This window comes from Phragmites australis, chromosome 5, assembly GCF_958298935.1.
Source record: "Phragmites australis chromosome 5, lpPhrAust1.1, whole genome shotgun sequence".
Lineage (NCBI taxonomy): Eukaryota > Viridiplantae > Streptophyta > Magnoliopsida > Poales > Poaceae > Phragmites > Phragmites australis.
This window is the reverse complement of record NC_084925.1, coordinates 2239921-2262586: the sequence shown is the minus strand read 5'-3', so window position 1 is coordinate 2262586 and position 22666 is coordinate 2239921. Positions and strand designations below refer to the sequence as shown.

The following is a 22666-nucleotide window of genomic DNA, read 5'->3' as shown; positions in this document are numbered from 1 at the left end:
TTTTGTGAGATTCAGAAAATCATCCTACGTGGCCTAGAAGGAGTTAAGCATCGCAAATTTTGTGAGATTCAGAAGACGTCACAAGATCAGGATTCGAAAATACTACGGTTATCGAGCGATTATCACGGTTTCTAAGCTTATCGGTCCGTATCGATTTCATAATACAAACAATTTTTAAATTTAAATTTAATATAAAAAAATCCAAAAAAAACTAGAGACAATTATAAAACTTTCTATGATTTTTTTTTAAAAAAAACATATAGTTTGCATCATATTCTATATAGAGGAGGTTTAAAAAATATTGAAGCTTAACATACAAAAATATATTTTTCTTATGTATAGTGTATCTTAAGAGGAACTTTAAAATTAGTTTCACTTCATTTAGAGTTTTATTAATTTCTCTATAATTTTTACAAATTTTACAAGCATAAAGTTCACAAGCAAAAAAATTCACTTGATTTGAACCTTAGATGAATTAGGTTTTTTTTTTTTGCGACGAAGATGAATTAGTTATTGATTTTATAAGATTGAGCCATTTTTTGTTTCTTTTTGTTGAATTTCACTTAAATTCGAAAAAATCGCTCGATAAATCGAGAAAACCGATCGATTACCGAGAAATGCGGTTAATACGGAAAACGGATCTATAAATTGGTGAATTCGCTCAGTTATCAGTGCAATTCGACCGGTTACTGAATGTTGATTCAATCAATTTTTTCTTCGATTTTCGTATTTAACCGAGTAAATTTTGAACGAATTCTCACTGAATTTTGAGTAGTTTTTGCGATAACCGTGAATTTTCGGTTACCGCCGAGGAATGGTTTTCAAGGTCCAAACATATTGTAAACCTTACACCAGATCAATCCTATAAAAAACCATAGAGCCAGCTCTCCCATGATAGTAACGTGATAACCGCAAATTTCCAATTACCGTCAAAAACCGTTTTTCAGATCCAAACGATATAGTAAACCTTGCACCGTATCAGTCCTGTAAAAACCATGGAGACGGCTCTTCCATGATAGTGACACATCACTGGCATCTAGTACTAAATGTTTCTAATAGTTACTTGACTTGTTCCTCGAATTCAGACAACTTATGAACGACTAATTGCAGTGAAATTTATCAATTGTTTTAGTCAGACATCAATCGCCGGAGAGGCATCCTTGATGAGCTTATATATGAGGCAACGGCTGAACTCGTGCAGGAAAGGTCTGAAACCGTACATGCTTTTCCTCTCCGATCCATCTCCGAGAAACAAATGGGTGGCAAAAATGCTCAACCTGTTTCACGTAGCGGAAACTTGCATCGAGTTTGTATTTATAACTTTGACAGTAATAAATACAAGCATATCAGTATAATAAGTATACGAAAGATAGAAAAATATACTAATTGAAAATATATAAACTTTATTTATTCATATCGAAATCATAAAGTACAAGTTTCTCATATTATACATATCACTCTATAACCCACACGCTATCTGACTATCTCGTATGATTTGATGATTGCTTTGTCTTTGTTCTCGAAGCTTCGTAAAGTGACTCCGGTTAATTATATCTGTTTTTTCAGGCTACATGCAATTAAGCTACGCTAGTGGTCATCATATCGAGGTTATCTCCGAGTCTGCAAGACTGTAGTCATCCGCAACAAAGAACAAGCGATATAAGCATTATAAATAAAAGTAGTAAAGAAACAGAATAACAGTCTAGTATGAATTTTTGGATTGTTTATGTATCTCAGATCATCACCGGTCACGTATAACATTAGTATCATGTATGTAGAAAGAGGTGAGCTAGGAACGTGATACAACACGTAGTTTCTATCAGAAGCGATAACGAAGCCACAACCAGAAGCTCTGACATCATGCTTGAGTCATTAACTCACTTTTCGAGCCTCGAACTTATCATCATCGGCCGATCGAAGGCAACATGCCACAAAGGTGAAAACCACATATGCGGGGTAATCACTACGGGCCACGAAGGCTTCTGTCGTAATGACACTATATTTTCTACAATAATCATTATTAGATAGCCACACAGATAAAAGGTAATATAACAGCAGTATCAACAGGGCAGAATTGGTAACAAGAGCAAGATCAAGCCACTTTCAGCATCACCAAGAGGCAAAAGCATATCTAGCCACCATCAATACCAAAGTAGCAACAGCAAACTCCTCATATGAACAAGCACCTGATGCAATGGCGAGTACTCTCCCAGGGAGTTAACAGGGGCCATGATCCATACACAAAGATGATCATGAACAAATGACCACAAAGCAATAATATGACTTCAATTATCACAACATGTATCAGGTAACCAAGGTCAGCAGCAGATGGAGTGACCACAAAGTTCACAGCCGGCTGACAAAATTCTCAGCACCAGAATTACACTAGGGCAGCACTAGGCCGGTGCTAAGACAGCATTAGGATAGCACCATGGCCAGGCATACAGATACACAAGCACGCCATGAGTATACACATACACGGGTGCCCAATAGCTCAACATGATAATTGAAGACCCGGGGTCCCATTAGCGCACGGCCGGAACCTGGGCTACTACATCGTGTGGCCAGAGCGCAAAATTTCAACAACGCATGGTCGGAGCCCAGTGCTACAACAGCACACAGCATAGAGAGAGAATTGCGGCCGAGACTCAATCAGCACAACGGCATGCACCGACAGTGCGATGGCATGGCTATCACGACTCGTGGCCGGAGCCCAGGCTTCACTAGCTCGTGGCCAGAGTATGAGACTTCAACGGCGCATGGCTGGAACACAGTGCTTCTACATCGCATGGCCTGAGCTCAAGCGTCCATAGTGCATATCAAAGAGAGAACCGATGGTCGCATATCGCGCTGGGTTGCCGCCCTCGATTTGACTGTAGGGATCGGGTTCGGGCCAACGACAACGTGACACACGCAAGGCGGAGGCAAACTATAGCGGCTGGGCCGAAACATGGGCACAGCGGCATGCGAAAACCTATGATACTTGGGCTCAAGTTTGCACAACGGCGCACAAATCCAAACTGTGAGCATAGCGACATGATGGCTGGACAAGCACATGAGCACGATTGATGAGAGAGAGAGAGAGAGAAGAACCAGTGGTCGCATATCACGCTGGGTTTCCACCCCTGATTTGACTGCAGGGATCGGGTTCAGGTCAACAACAACGTGACACACGTGCGGCACGATGGCCGACCATCATAGAGAACATAATCCAACATGGGGCTTACCAACGGCGCAACTTTAGTGAAGGTCCATCGGCAACGATGACAACAAAGGGGCAGTGAAGATGGCACAGGCAAAAGGTGAGCACGCAAGGTTCCCTGACTTGACCACACGACGGTGGACAACAGGTCAAGCTGAACCCGATGGACGGCGGTGACATGAATCCAGTGGCGATAAGCTCACTACGCGACAGGGCTTCCGCAGCTCTCCAAAAGATTCCTCCCCCCTCGGGCACCATCTCCTTCCTCCTTATATAGGTGTGGCCCAGGGTTCCCTCGAGAGGATAAGAGCTAAAGCTGTTAGGATTTGGGACGGATTCGATTCAATTCGAATCGTGGGTGTTAGGGATGGAAATAAGGGAGAGAGAGGAAGGCGGTGTATCTCGAGCGGCGCGACTTGGCTGGGTTGCTGCCCTCAATTTGACTACACGGATCGGGTTCGGGCCAACGGTGACATGGCACACGCATGGCAGAGGCAAACTATAGCGGCCGGGTCGAAACATGGGCATAGTGGCACGCAAAAACTTATGGTGCCCAGGCTCTAAGTGAGCACAACAACACACAAATCTGAACTATGGGCATAGCGGCACGATGGCTGGACAAGCACATGAGCACGACTGATGAGAGAGAGAGAGAGAAACCAGCGATCGCATATCGCGCTGGGCTGCTGCACCACCCGATTTGGCTGCAGGGATTGGGTTCGGGACAACGGCGACGCAGCACACGTGCGGTACGATGGTCGGCCATCACAGAGAACAGAAGGGCAAAAGGGAAGATTCAGCATGAGGCTTACCAACGGCGTAGCTCCGGCGAAGGTCCATCGCGGCGATGACGGCAAAGGGGCGGTGAAGATGGCACAAGCCGAAGGTGAGCACGCGATGTTCCCCGACTTGACCACACGATGGTGGACAACACGTCAAGCTGAACCCGACGGACGGAGGTGACATGAATTCGGCAACAAAGAGCTCACAGCGCGATAGGGCTTCCATAGCTCTCCAAAAGATTCCTCCCCCTCGGGCACCCGCTCCTTCCTCCTTATATAGGCGCGGCTCGAGGTTCCCTCGAGGGGATAAGAGCTGAAGTTGTTAGGATTTGAGACGGATTCAATTCAATTCGAATCATGGGCGTTAGGGATAGAAACAAGTCCGATCCGAGGGGGATAGAGAGAGAGGAAGGCGGCATGTCTTGGGCGACGTGGTTTAGTGTGGGATAGGGGCAAGGCAGCACGGGAGGTCGCATGGCGCATGTGGGTGGCTTGGGCCCGGAGCAGCGCAGCTAAGTTGGAGAGAGGCGGCACACCCATGGAGAGGGGTGAGCTCATGTGCGGCTGAGGGAAGAAGAGGCACAGGGGTAGGCAGCCCCTTTGGGCTGGTTCGGCTGGGAGGAAAAGAATCGCAATTGAATGTTATTGAACAAGGATGGATGATGAAACAGTCAGTCGCTATCCAGTCGCAGCTAAAATGTGATAAAAGGCTGGTGTAGGAAGATATCAAGGTTACTGCAATATGAAAATAATATGCAAACATAGCAGCAGAATTTTAAAACTCTACATGTGTTTTCCCCCCTCTACTTCAACTCCATGTAATAGTAGCTGAATAACCTAATGACATATGAGTTAGTTGATTAGCTGCATATAAATTGTTCCTGACACTTTGTGCATGTTGGTTGGTATCCAAATCGGTATGGTACCAAATGATCTTAACAAGTTTGGATCTTTGTTACTAGAGACAAGGTTATTTGTTTGGCAAAATTAGCTAAATACTATTATAAATATTCATATTAAAAAATAATATTCGGCTGAGAGAATAACATATAGACCCAAAACTTATATATCATCTTCACACCGATAATATTTTTTAACTTTTACGATAATACCTAGCAAATTACTCCTATTTGTTTTAAGCCTTATGAATTAGCAAATTACTCCTATTTGTTTTAAGCCTTATGAATGAGGTAGTGAGGGATACAGGGGGCAAGACACGCACGCTGCAGTACAGTTCGCAAAACGACTGGACTGGCCGGAGTACCGTTCAATTGAACAGGCCAAGCAACGATCACAGTCCCATTAGCATAAACATTGAAAAGAGATGACAACAGAAGTGCTATAACAAGGCAGATTATGGCGCAACTTATCAAACAAAAGTTCACGTCTCCAACCCTAGTCAAACGCCAAAAAGGACACTGTATGCCTTCGATCACCTCCACCGAGTCAGTTCTAAAAATGTCCCCAGTAAGTCCAATACATACTTGATAGATACAAATAAGGTGGTGGTAGAAGTAAACAGCAACTCTACTCCTACGTGCCCCGGTTTTGATACTAAGTGGTACATCAGTCATCACACAAGCAAAAACGCTTAAATTAGCTACAACTCTGGCATGAAAAGCAATGTCTATTTGATGAACCCCCAGGATATGCCGAGCAAGGGATGGACGAACATATCAGGCCTATAAATTGTCTCACTCCTCATGATACTCTGGGTTCTTCTTAAGAATTACAAAGCCCTCCAGTACCGGTGTCAGTGGAATGTATCTGCGCAACACAAACGAACAGTTATTAGCTTTCCTGTGGGGAACATATACAAATGATATTAACACATTGTTTGTTTGAATCGCTGATTACTTTTCTGTCGCTAGCTCAGCTCGCTCCCCTGCTGCAAGCAAGACAGGTGTCGAATGTGTCTGAAAGCCGGTAATTGTCTTAGGTCTTCCGGCCTGACCAACAACATCGACAGCTTGCCCAACCCGGACTGGAACAGAGAGGGGCTTCAGATCCTCATCCACCGTTAAAAGCATCCTAGGCTATATAGGTGAAAAAGGAGTTCAACCATAGTATCCAATTGTTGTTTGGTCCATTCATAAAAATGGCAATTGTAATGAACCATACCTGCATTGCAAGGACGATAATGTAGAGGATATAGTGATATCTCCCCAGAATCGTGGATTTCATATCAAGGCAGGCATGCAGAACAGTTACAAGCCCTCCAAGCGCCATCCTGAAAAAAAAAACAAAAATGAAGTGTAGCCCAGTAGCATTCAAGGGTGAATCAAGTGTTTACGGATAGTCACTTACGGGGAAAGAAGAAATCGATCAGAATGGTATGGAGAAAGGGTCAACAAACCCTTACCAAGGTGAACAAGTCCCTGAGCAATTCTTACCTGATGAACACACCAAAATTAATCAATGTATCCAACTTAAATACAACCAAGAAAATGTTGTATCTACATGGAGTAAGGATGCCAAAAGATCATTGTGGGGTTATACTTACACAAAACAGATGAGCAGCTTCTTTGTAGTAATAACTTGAAAGATTGCGAAGCATGCCGGCTATTCTGGCATTGTTTGTGCCAGCACCGATCAAACCCAATGAGATGATTGCAGCCTAAAGCAATTTAATTAGGATGTAAGATATAAGCTACGAAGTAAGAAATGAACAGCTAGGTTACAAAAGGTTGAAAATACGAACCATTGACACATCAGCATCCGCATCATGACTCAATCTGCTAAGTGTGTCCATCACATTTACCTGGGAAGGCAAGTATCAGAAATGTAATCAGAATACCTGATGGGCTGTAAACTGTTTAGCAATGTTATGCTACCAAGTCAAGTAAATGCACCACTGACCAAGAACTCTTATCTTTAAATTATCGCATACCCAACAAAGTATTTTAGTCATTTGAGAGAACAGTGCGCAACAAGAAATTGCCTAACCAAATTGCTAAGGATGTGAATTCAGAACGTCCAAAACAAAGAAACTTGCAGACATATATCACATAGGATTATAGATCACAGTTTGGTTTATGATATACAAATTACAATGAAGATAATTTGGCCACGCTTTCAATAACGATGGCACCATGTAAAATTTTCCACGTGTGATAGTGTCTATTATAGGAAGGTGTTGCAGCAAAATTTATCTTGTTTTGATGTGATGTGTTTCTAATATAGCAATATGGCACTGGATCCAAATTACTAGTCTTGGGTTCTGGGCCTATATTAACAGTATTGGGGAAAGGAATAGTTTTGCATTAAGAGAATGAAAAAACAAAGTTAGCTAGCAAACCTAACGTGGCTAGATTGGTTTCATGATCAACAATTTTCTGGAAAAAAGTGAAAATAATTTATCAAGGATGCATGCACACATGTTCCCTGTTGTGTGTGCGGGTGCAAGTGCATCAATTAGGTTAGCACCTTCATGTACTAACTCCATTAAAATGGCTTTATTAGAGGGACATTAACACAATTTGACCATTTTTACCAACCAGAACTGAAAATTTCCCATGGGGCATTTAGGACTCAAATATAATAGTGTGTGGCAGCGCTTCTTTCCCCTTTGATGTAATCCTCTACACATGTAGAACATGTATTTAATTAAAAAATTGCTTTGCTTGCAACTCTGTAGCTCTTAACACTTTGTTGATCAAGTTAACAATTCGAGCATAAGTTAGATTCCACATTATTTCTCAGATATTTAGTATGTAAGACCAACTTATTCACATACCTTGGGATTAGATATGCAGAGTATACCAAGAGCAAGAGGAACTGCTCGTCTAATATTCTGCTCGCCATACTGCAAGAGACGCTCAAGAGAACGTACAGCCATTTCAGCACCTAATTCTTCAGCCATAGCAATGAGAGCAATTCCAAGGACAGCTGGCCCTTGGTGTGTATCGCCTTTCTCAAGATGCTGTGAGCAAATGCCAAGAAGTTTCTGAACCTGCACACAGAATTGGAACATTTATTCAAGCCATTCAAAAAAGTTTCAAGGGAAAATACTAAATACCATTGAAGGTAAAGTACCTTAAGCACATTCCCTGTTCCAGCGTATGCCAGTGACATAAGCGTTATGTCACAGTACTTTCCTATCTTCTCATCAAATGTTTTAGAGACCTCTGCGGTAGCCTCTACACTCTCCTGAAATTGGAATTGCCTACTAGTGACAAGCACATCTTTGAAAATAACTCCATATTAAGTACCTGTACTTTCCGGTCAGTCCAACTTACCACATGTACTTTAAAACCGGACAAATAACCCCTCTACAATCAAAACCAGACAAAATAATCCCAATGATGGTTTTGCCACATGGACCGATAGGTGTCTGCAGATCTGTTTCTAAATTGGACTGACCTGTCTCCTGAAAGGCAGCAGCTTGCATCAACTACTATCTCTGTCTTGCCTCTGTCCCTCATCTCCATTCTCAATATCTCACTCTCAATCACGACCTGGTGGAATCCAGGTTCATGGAAACTCACACCGAGCTGGGGCAGGTGTGGATCCAATCTTAGTTGCCATGGACCGTGCATTGTCTCCATGCCATAGGAAACCAATCAACCCAACTGTGAATTTCGTCGAGCACATCATGGCATGGAACACTTGCATGCGTGTGTCGCACTGGCTGCTCAGATTGAATCAAATCCTCCGTGCCATCAGGAACCAACATTCCCCATCCTCTCTGCTCCATAAACGCATAGCAGCGGCTGCAAGTCGCGGCACTGCAGTCGTCGCATGACTGCTGCAGATGCTGCAGGCAGCACCTGCTGTGTGCCTGCCACAACACCTCCTACAACTGTGGTGCAGCTGGCGGAGGCAAAGACCAGGCCGCCTCTTCAACGATGACGCAGTCGGCCATAGCTCTCAGCTGAGGAAGCAGCAGGTGAGAGGGAATGTGGGAGAGGAGAATAGAAGTGCAGCGTTTCAGGAAAGACCAGGATGCGGAAATCAGTGAGGCCCACATGGAGATGAGAGAGAAGAGAGAGAGGAAAAGAGGTGAGGGAGTCCACGTCAGAAAATCATTGCCAAGGTGGACTCCACATCATCCTGATACTACCTGGTAGGTGGTCTTAGACCTAATTTGAACCAGTATTGAAAGTAGAGGGTGTTATTTGCCTGGTTTTGAAGTGCAAGGGGTAAGTTGGACAAACTGGAAAGTTAAGGTACCTGATACGGACTTCAAATAATTTCTAAAGGAAAAGAATAGGTCAATACTTAAAATCAAGCGCAACAAATAGTATTTCACATATGTCTAAGGAATACCTAGCAACGATTTATTTAATACTTAGCCTACTCAACAAAATGCAAACGCTAATCTCTCAAGGGATGCTCAAAATTACCTGTTTTCCAAGATATAGAAGGCCAAGCGCAACTGGAAGCAACCGTATAATGGGTTCTGCCAACTCAGCTTCACTACGCTCCATCAAAGCAAATATGATGGACTGCGCAATCTCTTCATTGCAAGAACCAACAAAAACCAACCCCAAGGCAATGGCTGAGAAGACCAAGACCTCAAGAGGTGGTTGGGAGTCTCCCAACACAGCTGACAGATGAATTTTAAGCTGAAATTAAAAAAAAACGATGTGAATAGGAAACATACAAGAAATCTTTGAGAAAGTAAGACACAATAATAATCCCAGATGTCTACCTCCTCTTTCTGGGAACCAGCATATGCAATACCAAGACCCAATATTGCCCCAATACGTATGTTTGTGTCATCATTGCCAATATACTCCATGAGAATGGCAAGTGCCTGGGAAAAAAGGGTAGGGTGTTAGGAAAGAAAAAAAAGATGCAGGGAGGGAGGGAGAAGATGAAGAGCTAATAAGGTGGAGCACATACAGGGTCACAATCATTTTTCACACCACAAGTGACAATTCCAATGCCTAGCAAAGCTCCAGCAACAACATGAGTATCACTACTATGCAAGTACTTGTCGAGCTGAGCAAGCCCAGAATCAGTATCCCACAGGAGAATCATTCCCTGTAAATAATAGTTTTTTACTATTGTTGAATAGTTCCAATTAAATCATATGTTATGGTTAGAAACATAAGGAATACTATAATTATACCAGACTAGCCGCTGCGCTAGCTTTTCCATGTTCCTTGTTCTTGAATAACCAAGTTCCAGAAGACCCACTACTGGACGAATCAGATGCTGCAGTCATCAACTTATCCTGCACAAAGGAAAATTTCTTAAGATGCACTATTACCTCACAAAAAGGACTGCTAGTAACAGATTATTCTCAAAAGCTAACCTGGCCAAACCCAGCATTCACAAATGCATTGACAAATGTTGCAGCCAAATTCTGTCTTGCAGAATCAAGACTGGAGCTGGCACCACGGCCATCAATCAAATGGACCTACAAATTACAAGTATAACCACAATTATTATGATGATTGAATTGTGCCTCTACAAATATGGTAAATTCGTAAGTAGTAAGATAAGGTCACCTTGTATATATCCTCTGGAGATTTTGGCTCCATGACCTCAATATCTCGAGCAAGAGTAAGGTATCCCTCACTCAGCTTAGTATTATTAACTATTTCTTGCAAAACCTCCTTGTCATTGTCATCAGCAGCTATCTCATCATCAATCTCCATGGCCAAACCCTTCAGAAGAGGAGAGTTCACAGTTAAAACCATGGGGAAAACCATTTTCATGGAAAAAGATGAAAAAGAGTAACCCTTCAGAATAAGGTGTAGCTTAGGGTACAGAAGGAATCAGAATTGTCCTTTGTGTGTGCATGGATGAGCAACCTGGCCAGCTGCCATGCCTATCAAATATGAATAAATGAGCATACATAGGCTCAGACACATGCACACATAGAGCAGATACATGCACGCGCGCACATGCGCGCGCGCGCACACACACACACACACATAGAGAGAGAGAGAGAGAGGATACATGGCGTGCAATGATGTATGAGAATTGTTTCTTGAGCAGAAGATCATCGGTTGTTGTGTAGACTTGCTTCACATACTGCATGGACTACAAATCATTTAAATGCATGTCAGTTTAAATTTGGTTCTAAACAAAGGGTTATGGAATGAGATAATGATGTGCTCACCTTGTCAAGGAGCAGAGCAATTCTCAAAGCACTTGCAAGGTCTCCAAACTTCATGTAAATAGTATATGCTATGTCAAGTGCCAACATATCATCAGGAGCAGGAAGATATCTGCAAATTTCATGTTCGGGTACAGAAAAGTTTTAATTAATTCACAGAAATTCATCAATACTAAGCTCCATATGGAGTCATTCCAAAATAGGTGCAGAAGCAATAACACAGAAAAATACATAATATGTGACAAAAAGATGCATACAGTAGGAAAATAGCAACATATAACCAAATGTGCTCGCTTACTTGGAAGAACTAGTAAGGTACAAGCAAGCTCTTTTGTAGTTTGTAGAGTCAACATGCTCAGCCAACAAATCAAGGTCTTCAACCTACAAAACAATGAAATATGATGCATCAGTAAATCCATTAGCAAACAAATATTGGGAGCGTATTCTGAGAAGAATAGTATAAGGATTGAAGATACCTCCATCAGAAGATCTACAGCTTCAGGCTCAGCATTATGCTAATAGAAATAAAAGATCAAATAGTTAACAATGGAAATGACAAAAAATCACATTATGCATTACATCGCTCAAGATGCTGTAACAGAATAAGTAAACATTCGACCATGAACACTAATCAGAACAAACCTTCATGTGAAATGAAATAATTTGCTGCACTAGTTCCATTAGGGCATCAATGGGTAAGTCATCATCCTGCAAAACAGTAAAAATAAGCATTAGATGTATGAAAGCTAAACAAGGGAGCATAATCAACAGGGTCCACTACTTAGATTCATTATTGCAGCCCAGCAGAATGAAAAAAAAAAAAAGAGAAGAAGACAAGAACAAGAAACAATAAAAATTTGCAGTGATTAGCAAAGAACTTGACAGATTTCCTACACCTAGCATGTGTGGAATGTGATCATGGTTACCAGGTATGTGGAAATTATGAAAATGCTAAACGACGAGGGAGAATAAAGAAAATGAGACAGGAAGGAATAAAATGCAGTTACTTACTTCTATCTATATTATAAACATTACCAGTACTTAGTTACCGTGTTCACCATGCCAACCTTATCAATTGAGACATATTGTCATTTTCAGCTATTCAACAATCAACACTAGAAGCTTCCATTCATGTGATTCAAAAGTCTACAACTTTGGTATTAATGAAAAAGATATTGATTACTAGGACATTAATCAATAGGTCAGATGTGGTAAGAAATTAAGAGACAACAAAAACACATTTTTTTCACAACTTCAACAGGGCGTTAAATAGAAGAATAGGGCACACAGAATCAAGGTAGAAGTTACAAATAATAATGGTACAGAAGAATTCAAGAATTTCTATTATCACTTGAGTGAGAGCGCAACCTGGCGCTTTTGGAATTCTTGAGCAATCTCGCCTGCCAAATTTCTGTACATGAGACATTTATTTGTTTAGAATCCAACAATTTTGCAAAGAAATAACATGTAAACATTTTTTTTTAAATGAAGCATATTGGAAAACAGGGGAAAAAATTCCTCTAAGGTATCGGAATATAGCAGAATCATGAACATTTCGAGGTGAGATAACTATTTGCGAAATGTATCCTTTAAAATAAAACCAAGTACAAAAAATTAAATGCCACAGAAGTTAATAAAAATGTTCAACCTAACAACTGGGGAGAAGAAAAACAAAGCACGAAAATAGCAAAGTGCCTAAACAAACATGCCTGTCATAAAGAAGTTGTACCACATGTGATCAAATTTGTAAATAGCATAGAGAGGCAAGCAGGAGGTTCACTTATTGTTTCACGACATAGTGTGATATATCAGTCGATAAATGCTTACAGACTTTTGATCATGGAAATATTTTTCCAGAATGTTGCATGGGTAGTATTGTCAATACAGCACATTGGACATATTTAGACTTGACTAACTGAAGGAGCCATGGGAGAGCAGGTAGAAAAATCTTATTTCAGTTTCGCTAATACCTCACATATTCATGACCCCACGAACCAATGTCACCTTCAGAGCCCAACAAACGGTACTTCAGGCTCTCCTGTAACAATTAAAAGGAGGAGATCAAACCTTAGCAGGCGAGCTCAACTGCAGTTGTATGGGAACAGCTGGAGATTATTTTCTTAATCAAAGAAATATCTTGTCTATGACAGTGGAAAAAAATATTGCGGCAGGCACATACTCTTTCTCCTTCAACAGACATTGTCAAAGCTAACACTGACAGTATGTCAGCCATGTACTTCTGCAAAACAGTAAGAAGGTGGCATCAGCACTGTACCAAAGCAATGTCTAAATCTAATCAGGCGCAATTGGGAGATCAACAGTTAACACGTACCTTCAGATCAGATTCTGGCATGGTTTCGAAGTATGACTTGAGGGTTCCATAGTGCGGGCGGAGGAATTTCAGTGGCTTTGGGACAGATGTCATTGAACTTGTGGCGGAACGAATCTCCTGCCTGAAAAGAATCAATTTAAGTAGCAGCAGCAGGAGTTAAAGAAACAAGCTTTTGGTTTACATCAGAAGCACTCAATTATAATTCCTTGCATAACTGTAACATTAGGTGAGACCTACATCGAAAACAATTCCCATCAACCCAACACATCAGAACTGCATAACTATACCATGGGCGCTCCGCATTCAATAAAGTTTCAGAAAATGATAAATCTATTCTAGAGATCATCTCAACACAAGAGAACTAAACCACACAGCACTTGTCAGTCACTAAACTCTAACAATTATGGTAAATTTATACCTAGACCAAACATCACACGAAGAAAAAAAATCAATGCAACCTAATTATGCCGGAAGCAACGCAATCGTGCAACTGCATCTTCCGGTTCAGTAAGCGAATACCTCATGCTCTCGAGCGCGAGCTTCTGCACTCCGGGATCCACGTCCTGCGCCCGTAGCACGTATAGCTCGAGCTGCTCCTTGAGCGCCAGATCCTCCTCCGACTGCGCCCAAACCAGCACCGTCCAACACGTCAGGCAAAGTAAAACCCGAGATCGAATCGAAGCAAGCATAGCGAGATTTTGTGCCCCGGAATTCAATCAATCTCCCTTGGCGTCACACACGGAGAGGGCGCCTACTCACCAGATCGTCATCCTTCTTCTCGTCCTTCTTCTTCCCCTTGGACTTGGCCGCCGGCGGCGGCGGCGGCGGCTGCGCGGCCTCGGACGGCGCGTCGGGGACGGCGTCGCTGGGATTTTCGGGCGGCGGCATGGCTGCGGCGGCCGATAGGGTTCCCCGACCAACTAGGGTTGGAGCAAAGGAGGCGAGAGGCGGAGCGATAGCAGAAAGCCGCCTCCTCCCGGTCGCTCGCGGTCGAAGGTGGGAGGCGGGGGAGGGGGAGGAAGGGGATCTCCGCTTTGCTTGCTGGCTGCGGCCGAGCCGCTTCGATTTGCCCCTCCTCCAAGAATGGACCTGGACCGTACGATCGTTTGCTTCTTCGGCTGGAGATTCGGCCCGGTCCGACTCCGCTGGCTGGTAGGCCGTCCTTACCTAGAGTAATGGGCTTTGTTGGGCTACTACAAATTCCTCAAACAAAAATAAGACAGACATATCAACAGTCGCATACTTTTGCATTGTGAATACATCGCACTGAGCGGTTGTACTTGTTATTAAGGGATTGTTTGTTTGGGTTTTTATTTTTGTCTTTTTTGAAAAATTGTATTTTTTGGTTTTTCTGAAAAGTTACTTTTAGATTTTAGCTATTAGATTTTATAACTATATTTTTGGCTTCTCAGCACACTACTTCTCATAAAAACTACTCTTAGCTAGTTTCTTAGATTCTAATTAATTTTCTCAGAAGCAGTCTTATGATTTTTCCAGAAGCCACTCTTCAGCAAACTCGTTTGTTTTGGTTTCTGGCTTCTGGGCTTCGGATAGAAACAGAAGCCAGAAGCAGCCTGAAACAAACAGGGTCTAAGGGCCTGTTTGTTTGAGTTTCTGCTTTTGGGCTTTTCTGAAAAGTTGTACTTTTGGCTTGTCTGAAAAGCTGCTTTTGGAAATAGGTTGTTGGCTTCTACAACAAATTTTTGAATTTTTGGTTTCTCAGCACATAGCTTCTCAGAAAAACGTATCTCAGCGAGCTTCTCAGCTTTAGTTTATTTTCCTCAGAAACAGGCTTCCGGCTTCTCCAGAAACCACTTCTCCAGAATCCCGTTTATTCTGACTTCTGGCTTCTGCCAGTAGAAGAAGCAGAACCAGAAACAGAAAACAAACAGACCATAAGTCCAAGATGTTACTACAAACACCTCAAACAAAAATAAGACAGGTATATCAATTTGTGAAAGAGCATGCAATGGTTAATTGAGCCTATAAAACCAAGCGGGCTTGTGCTTGCACGGTATGCGCCAGGTCGGGATTTTCCTGGCTTCCTCACGGGAACACACGGAGCGTGGGGGGCTCGACTACATGGTGGAGTTGAGTCCCGGCGAGGTTTCGCCTCAAGACCTCTAATAAAAATCGTGTAGATGAGGTTACACTGTTAAAAAAATAATAAATAAAAATAAAACCAAGCGGGCACCATCGATCCTTCCATCTCCTTGCCGAGACCATCTTGCTCGTCTCCTCCGCCGTCTCCCATCTCCTTGTCGAGACCATCTTGCTCATCTCCTCCGCCATCTCCACGTCCAAGATAACTTGGCCATCTCTACCCGCACGTGGCCTTGCTCTCGTCCTCGTGCATGGGTAATGTCGCGCTAACTGCACGCCACACATGGCTTCATCGCCACCGTACTCACCTTCACCGACAAGTCGTTGTTATTCGTGTCGTTCAAGCGGTTTATTGACCATGTAAAAAAGACTTCAAGCGGTTTGTTGACTATATCATTAGTAAAGACAGTTCGGAGACAACTAATAATGTCTTTGTGGCTAATGATATTGGGGATATTATGCAAGTGGTTGTGAAATGTGGGGCTCCCAAAATAAGTGATGAATACTACATCGTTAAAGGGTGTTCAGTAAACTCCAAAGTAGAGGTTTCTTTTATACTATGAAGGCAAACGAAGAGAGGCTCGAGAACGGTGCGAGAATAAGAGAGACATTAGATGCTTCTTTATTTGTACCTTTATGTGTCTCATCATTTATATCCTTAATTGATCTAAATGTTATGTTATTGTTTTAGATTTAATTTATTGTTGTATTGATGAGACCAGTGTAATGAAATCTGAATCTTATGTATGGATCGCTTATTGTTTGCAAATATTTGTCCCATTTTTTGTTTTTAGATGAGCACAACAAATGACATGGATGTTGAGAGTAGCTCAGGTGATGATGAGATTGATTCTACTATAAAAAAGAGGAAGTTAAGAAGTAAGAGACATCAACAATATATGTATGTCGGTGAGAAATACCTTATGAAAAAAAAAGAGAGGAATGAATCTGTATGTACTGGACAATAATTGATCTTTGATTTTTTTTTGGGCTCGTCAAAGGATTGTTACAAAATGGTCATAAGGCATATGTCTTATTTAATGCATTGTATGATAATTTGGTACTCAAATATGGGTTGAAGGCAATACGAAACATATGTTCTGAAGAGCCCTTTGGCATGTTTCTGTCGATTGTTGGTGGCCTCTAGTCAGTGAGTTAAGTTCAAAGTCGATTCCAAAGGTCTATTGAACAATCAATAGAAAGTTTAGAAAAATGTTTAGATGTTTGAATTTATTAGCTGCAGACATCATTAAGCCAATTGATCATCAATTCACAATTGTGCATGAGAGGCTTCAAGATTCTAGATTTTCTTCTCAATTCAACAATTGCATAGGGGCTATTGATGGGACACACGTACCAGTTGTTATGCCAAGTGATGAGATGGTTAATTATGTTAGTCGTCATGGGTTTGCAACATAGAATGTTATGGTTGTATGTGACTTTGACTTAAGATTCATCTCCATAGTAACTGAATGTCTAGGTTCAGCATATGATACAAGAATATTTAAAGATACATTGGACAAATACAAAGAAATATTTCCTCATCCTCAAGCAGATATATATTTCACTTGTGTGCAACTTAATTTACAATGCTTATTGTCTTCTCTTTCACTAACACATGTATTATTTAGGAAAATACTATCTTGTTGATTCAGACTATTCCAATCAGATTGGATATCTATCACCTTATAGAGGCCAAAAGTATCATCTACCGGAGTTTCGATAAGGCCGAGCTCAAAAGAGATATCCAACCATGCTCATTCGTCACTCTGAAATGTCATCGAGTGCTCCTTTGGTGTGTTGAAGCAGAAATGTCACATTTTACGGAATGCGCCTAGCTGCCCAATAAACAAGTAAACAAGGATTATTATTGCGTGTATGAAACTGCATAACTTCATTATGGATAGTGTATTGTATAATCAACACTGTGCTAGATTTGATCATGACGAGGACTACATTCTTCCAGGGCATGTGATCGGCACATCTGAGGGAGCTATGTGTGTGTGGGGGGGGGGGGGGTGATGGAGACATGGATATCACTCATGAAAATATTGGTAATGGATGGTTGCAAAGGGTAGAAAACCTTGCAATAGTTAGACACGAGAATGGTATAATACTTTTGGATAATAGGTAGCTATATATTTTGGTGTAATTATGTTATAATAGGTTGACATGATAAACTTATATTCTCAATTGGACGATGGATTAATTTATATTTAGTACTCTCTATGTAATCTTCTTTTAAATATCAAAAAATTATAATATTTCCTTGTTGAAGTGCCATGTCTCTGAAAATCCAGTCAAAAATATGCAATCTACATGGTCAAACCATGCAATTTCAGTTATATCCTATTAAAAACAGGTAATTCGTGCTGAGCAAGTTTCTACTACCTTCATCCTCGGGTGAAGCCGGTTTCCCTGTAGCCTATCCGTGGTTGGGAAGGCAAGCGAAAAGCACGTTCTTAAATATCATTTGCGCTTAAATAAACTCTTAAACATGTCATTTACACTTAAATTGACATAATCAACATTTAAAACAAAATCTGCAACAGATAGAGACATTTTATTCATTTACCACCAGCCACGAGTCACCAAGCGTCCAAAAGCTTACTCACCAAATAACAAATCTATCTATCCACTAGCTACCAACTCCAGCAGATTCTTAAGCATCCTCAAGCGATTTCCTTCGCGGACAAGGCTTCCCTTCACGGTTCTCGTCACGAAAGGATTTTCAATGTCATTCCCTCTAGGATGAAATTCTCTCTATTTTCTGTTTACGAATCCTTTCGAAAATAAACTGTTAAAGATAAGAGAAAATAAAAGAAAGAAGAGAAAAATTAGAAAGGGAACAAAATAAAAATAATATAATTTGGAATGGTCTAATGACTCGCTAGCTCCAGCTGCTTCTCAGCTAGATGCAGCCCTAACAGCCTAGGTCACTTTCAAAGAGTACTCTTTTTGGCAGGAAGTGGGTGAACAAGATAAGAATCCCTATTTTCCACGTCACAGAAGAAGAAAAGGCAGCAAAAGGAAGACGACGCTGCCGAGGCTCTGATTGGGACGAGGACAATCAATCGCCGTCGCTTTGAGTATTATTCGCAGAACGCCGCTTACGCCAAACGTGCACAGCTAGTGCCCATGCTTTTGCTTTCTCGTGCTATGTCGACGAGTAGCACGTCGCAAAATTCGCTCAGTTGTTGCTGTGATTTGGACCAGGCAACCCAAATAGCTTTCTTGTTCATCTAGAATGGTAGAAATCCATTTAACAGGCTTGAAGAAAAACTTCTTCCAAAAACATGTGGATTCTGAAGCCTTCCATCATATATATGCGACATATGGCTCCAGACAGAATAGAGGCCAAGCATAGCTTAACAACGAACGTAAATACTAAAGTAGTGTCTCAGCACCCAGCTAGCCCAGGATGCGCAACAACTTACCCGCTACAAAAATTTCCAAACATTGCATAGAGAAAAGCAGAAACTTAAAAGCCGTCCTTAACCACAATTCAAATAGAGCCCGACCTTACCACTCCTCCAAAGCAGAGAAAAGTTGACGACATTTAACAAAGACAAACTTCTTTATCCAGCACCTTAGCCATATTATCCTAAGACATAATCTAGAGAAGGTCAGCGACGTTCGCTGGCAGCTCCTCGATGGTCACGTTGTAGAACCTCTGGATGTCAAACAGCATCCTCTCGTCGTCGCGGGTGACAAAGTTGATGGCAACACCCTTCCTCCCAAACCGACCACTACGGCCGATGCGGTGAAGGTAGTTCTCAGGCTGGGTCGGCAGGTCGTAGTTGATGACCAGGGAGACCTGCTGGACATCGATACCACGGGCAAGCAGGTCGGTGGTGATGAGCACGCGGGAGGACCCAGACCTGAACTCCCTCATGATGATGTCCCTGGTGTTCTGGTCCATGTCACCGTGTGTGGCAGAGACGGTGTGGTCCCTGCTCCTCATCTTGTCAGTGAGCCAGTCCACCTTGCGGCGGGTGTTCACGAAGATGACACTCTGGGTGATGGCCAAGGTCTCATACAGGTCACAGAGGGTGTCAAGCTTCCAATCTTCCTTCTCCACATTGACATAGAATTGCTTGATACCCTCAAGGGTGAGCTCATCTCTCTTGACAAGAATCCTGACAGGCTTGTTCATGAACTTGCGGGTAATCTCAAGGGCCTCAGGAGGCATGGTAGCAGAGAACACACCGACCTGAATCTTTGATGGAAGAAGCTGGAAGATATCATAGATCTGCAAAGGACACATGTCAGTTCAAGCCATACAGCTAAAGTTATCAAAACATAGTTTCCCAAAATGGTTTACCTAAGCTTTCAAAATATGAACAATTCAAAACTGGTTTAGGAACATTAGACAAAGCACAGCCAGGTCGGCGACATTCTCCCGAGTAAGTAATTTAACTTTCACATGCTATATGAATACTGAACTGGGACCAGTTCATACTATAATCGTACTAAGCACTGAATACCAAGTACAATTATGAATTAGTTGATAGGAGATAGTGATCTGCTGGGAAGCAGTTCAAACTAAGCAGGTAAAATTAATTTAATTAGGCAGTTCTAAGAATCAAATATGTTTTCTTCAGAAATTTCATATCAATTTAATTTTCCAATAAATCAAGAAACAATTGGATAAATCATATTGGATCTGGTTTGGGCCTTCATGGGTAACACCTAAAGATAACTGTCATGTGATACTAACCAAAAACATCACCAATTGCTAGACCATATAGCACTGGAAGTTGTAGCATAACAAGGAGTAAGAAGTATTAAACATGACAATATAACACTAGAAGTTGTAGCATAACAAGGAGTAGGAAGTAAACCTGATCCTTGAAACCACGAGATAGCATCTCATCAGCTTCATCCAACACAAACATCTTAATGTTATCTGGGCGGAGAGACTGCCTGCGCAACATATCAAACACACGCCCTGGTGTGCCCACAACAACATGCACACCACTAGCAAGAATCCTTTGGTCCTCACGAACTGACGTTCCACCAACACAGGCGTGCACTTTGACACCCAAATAGTCCCCAAGAGCACGCATGACTTTCTCAATTTGCTGAGCAAGCTCCCGGGTTGGAGCAAGGACCAATGCCTGGCACTCAACCAAACCATAGTCAAGCTGCTGCAGAATTCCAGAACAGAATGTAGCTGTTTTTCCTGTTCCAGACTGAGCTTGCTGAATCACATCAAGCCCCTTGCAGAAGGGAACAATTCCCCTTTGCTGAATAGCGGATGGCTTCTCAAAACCTACAAATCAAGTAACGTGTTTGTATGAGATCAAACTTTAACAATTGAACATTTGGAAGCGGATGGGATTTTTTGTATACCATAGGCATAGATGCCTCTCAGAAGGTTCTCTGTGAGCCCCATGGCATCAAAACTTTCACAAACTTCATCATACGAAGTAAAGAAATCTTCATGCCTGTATGTTGCAAGCATGGTACAAAAAGAAACTTGTAAATCCGTAGAAAGAGGTCATGGTTGAAAATGGAAAGCTAAATATAGGCTGCAAGATTGATGTAAGATGACTTACAGCAGTTCCTGCATCTTGTTGTCATACTGCTTAGCATCAAACTGGGAACCCTCTGGTGCCAATCCTGCCATGGCTGTATAGTAAAGAAAAAAGGAGCAGGTTAACAAAAAAGTACAAAGTTAACAGGCTTAGCAGATAAACCTAGCAGCAATAGCAGATAAACTTCTAAGACGTTGACTGCTCCTGCACATCATAATAAAGCACTCTCCAACTTCAAGAACAAGCAGAAAAAAATTGCTCCTTTTTAAGTAAGAAAAGATAACCAGCAAATTCGCAAAGGTTGCACGAAGGACTATGTAGCCATGCGCTTAGGCCACTCCCAGTGCCAGTTCCTTATATATTAATTAGGTGTCCAGCTAGGCAAAAAGCTGATGTGGCAAGCAATTTGACGAGGAGAGGGAAGGAGCTTGTTTCTTATAGAAGAAACTAGCTCTTTGAACAATCCTACACTATTGTGAGACAATAAATTGTCTTGGGAGACCTCAATAAACTATTAGCATACATGCATGCATTGGAAGCTTGTTTCTTAACATGAAAACACTACACAGTGCTTATTTGCTCAAAACTGCTTCGCATCAGTATCAAACTCATGTGCACGCGTCCACTCCACAGTACACATAACACTAGATTCAGAACACACGACTACTATATACCAATCTTGAAGGTTAAAAAAAGACCAAAGTATGATATTCCAATGCTGGTAATAGGAAAAAGCAAGCTTATAGCTACAAAAAATCAGTAGGAGAAGGCTAGAAACCTCCCAAATCCAAGAAAAACGAACGAACGTATGTCCCGATCAAAATCCTCAAACCTTTCACACCTCCATACCCGAGACATCAACCTTTTCGTCCGAATCGACCCAGATCCAACCCAAACTCGGATATATGGACCGGACCACGCGCCAGCACCGGCCGGAATCCACCGCACCTCCAGATCGAGAAATAGGCCGACAAAACGAACACCACAAGGGGAGAGAGAGAGAGAGAGAGAGAGAGAGAGAGATCTCGGCGTTACCTGACGAGCGGAGCGGGAGACGACGAGAACGCTGGAGGGTGGCTGCTGCGGTCGCTGGCGGCGAATCCGAGATCGGCGTCTCGGATTCGGTTGGGCGGTGGAGCTGGGGAGGAATCGGAAGGGTGAGGGTTTGGGGGAGGCAGAGGCTGGCGGCTTATATGGGGTTCCGACTTCCGACGGAAGCGGGGCGCGTCTCGACTCGTTCCTTGTCTTCTGGCTCTGACAAGGAACGATAGGCTCGAGCTCGGAAGAAATTTGAGCCGAGCTTAATCGATCCTGGGCTAGAACAGAGCCAGGGCTGTCCACGAGTTTGAGCTCGAAAAAAACTCGAGCCGAGCTTGACCGAATTTGAATCGTCGATGAAGCCTAAAGAGAGGCTCACGCTCGGTTTGGTTGATTCAGCTCAAGAAAGCTTGTTAATAGTTAAAAATTATAAAAAAAATTATTTATTTTTAATAAAACATATACATTATTAAATTATTGATAGAATAAGAGGTAAGAGGTCTATGAACTTCGAGCCAAGCTTCAGCTCGGCTCATAAGCTTTGAGCCAGGTTTGAGGTCAGCTCAAATCTTAGACGAGTCACTCTCAAGTTAAGCT

General features: G+C 42.1%; 2 protein-coding genes across 2 annotated transcripts; both read right to left on the bottom strand.

Annotated features, from left to right (window-relative positions):
* Nucleotides 1-5321: 5321 nt before the first annotated feature.
* LOC133918358 (26S proteasome non-ATPase regulatory subunit 2 homolog A-like) lies at nt 5322-14447 on the bottom strand. Its single transcript, XM_062362208.1, has 25 exons — nt 14148-14447; nt 13908-14008; nt 13389-13509; nt 13236-13295; nt 13027-13094; nt 12425-12467; nt 11699-11764; nt 11533-11571; nt 11355-11437; nt 11060-11168; nt 10897-10980; nt 10443-10601; nt 10247-10351; nt 10061-10165; nt 9832-9972; nt 9638-9742; nt 9330-9551; nt 8020-8133; nt 7721-7936; nt 6686-6745; nt 6488-6601; nt 6292-6377; nt 6106-6214; nt 5842-6020; nt 5322-5751 (listed from the first exon to the last, which is right to left on the bottom strand). Exons 1-25 carry the CDS (start codon nt 14274-14276, stop codon nt 5679-5681), a joined length of 2691 nt encoding a protein of 896 aa, XP_062218192.1. The 5' UTR covers nt 14277-14447; the 3' UTR covers nt 5322-5678.
* Nucleotides 14448-18855: 4408 nt separating this feature from the next.
* LOC133918357 (eukaryotic initiation factor 4A) lies at nt 18856-22231 on the bottom strand. The gene is made up of 5 exons (XM_062362207.1): nt 22067-22231; nt 21053-21125; nt 20847-20941; nt 20336-20766; nt 18856-19743 (listed from the first exon to the last, which is right to left on the bottom strand). The coding sequence occupies exons 2-5, from the start codon at nt 21121-21123 to the stop codon at nt 19108-19110; spliced, it is 1233 nt and encodes a 410-aa protein (XP_062218191.1). The 5' UTR covers nt 21124-21125; nt 22067-22231; the 3' UTR covers nt 18856-19107.
* Between the last annotated feature and the right edge of the window lie 435 nt (nt 22232-22666).

Bases quoted from the DNA above. Each gene is read 5' to 3' on its own strand.
- LOC133918358 (XM_062362208.1), bottom strand. From the start codon at position 14,276: ATGCCGCCGCCCGAAAATCCCAGCGACGCCGTCCCCGACGCGCCGTCC. The intron at 11,572-11,698 runs GTTTGTTCTGAT...TATTTCTATTAG, and splicing joins TTATTTCATTTCACATGAAG to CATAATGCTGAGCCTGAAGC. The intron at 11,438-11,532 runs GTATCTTCAATC...ATTGTTTTGTAG, and splicing joins CTGTAGATCTTCTGATGGAG to GTTGAAGACCTTGATTTGTT.
- LOC133918357 (XM_062362207.1), bottom strand. From the start codon at position 21,123: ATGGCAGGATTGGCACCAGAGGGTTCCCAGTTTGATGCTAAGCAGTAT. The intron at 20,767-20,846 runs GTATACAAAAAA...CTTGATTTGTAG, and splicing joins GAGAGGCATCTATGCCTATG to GTTTTGAGAAGCCATCCGCT. The intron at 19,744-20,335 runs GTTTACTTCCTA...TGTCCTTTGCAG, and splicing joins CTCGTGGTTTCAAGGATCAG to ATCTATGATATCTTCCAGCT.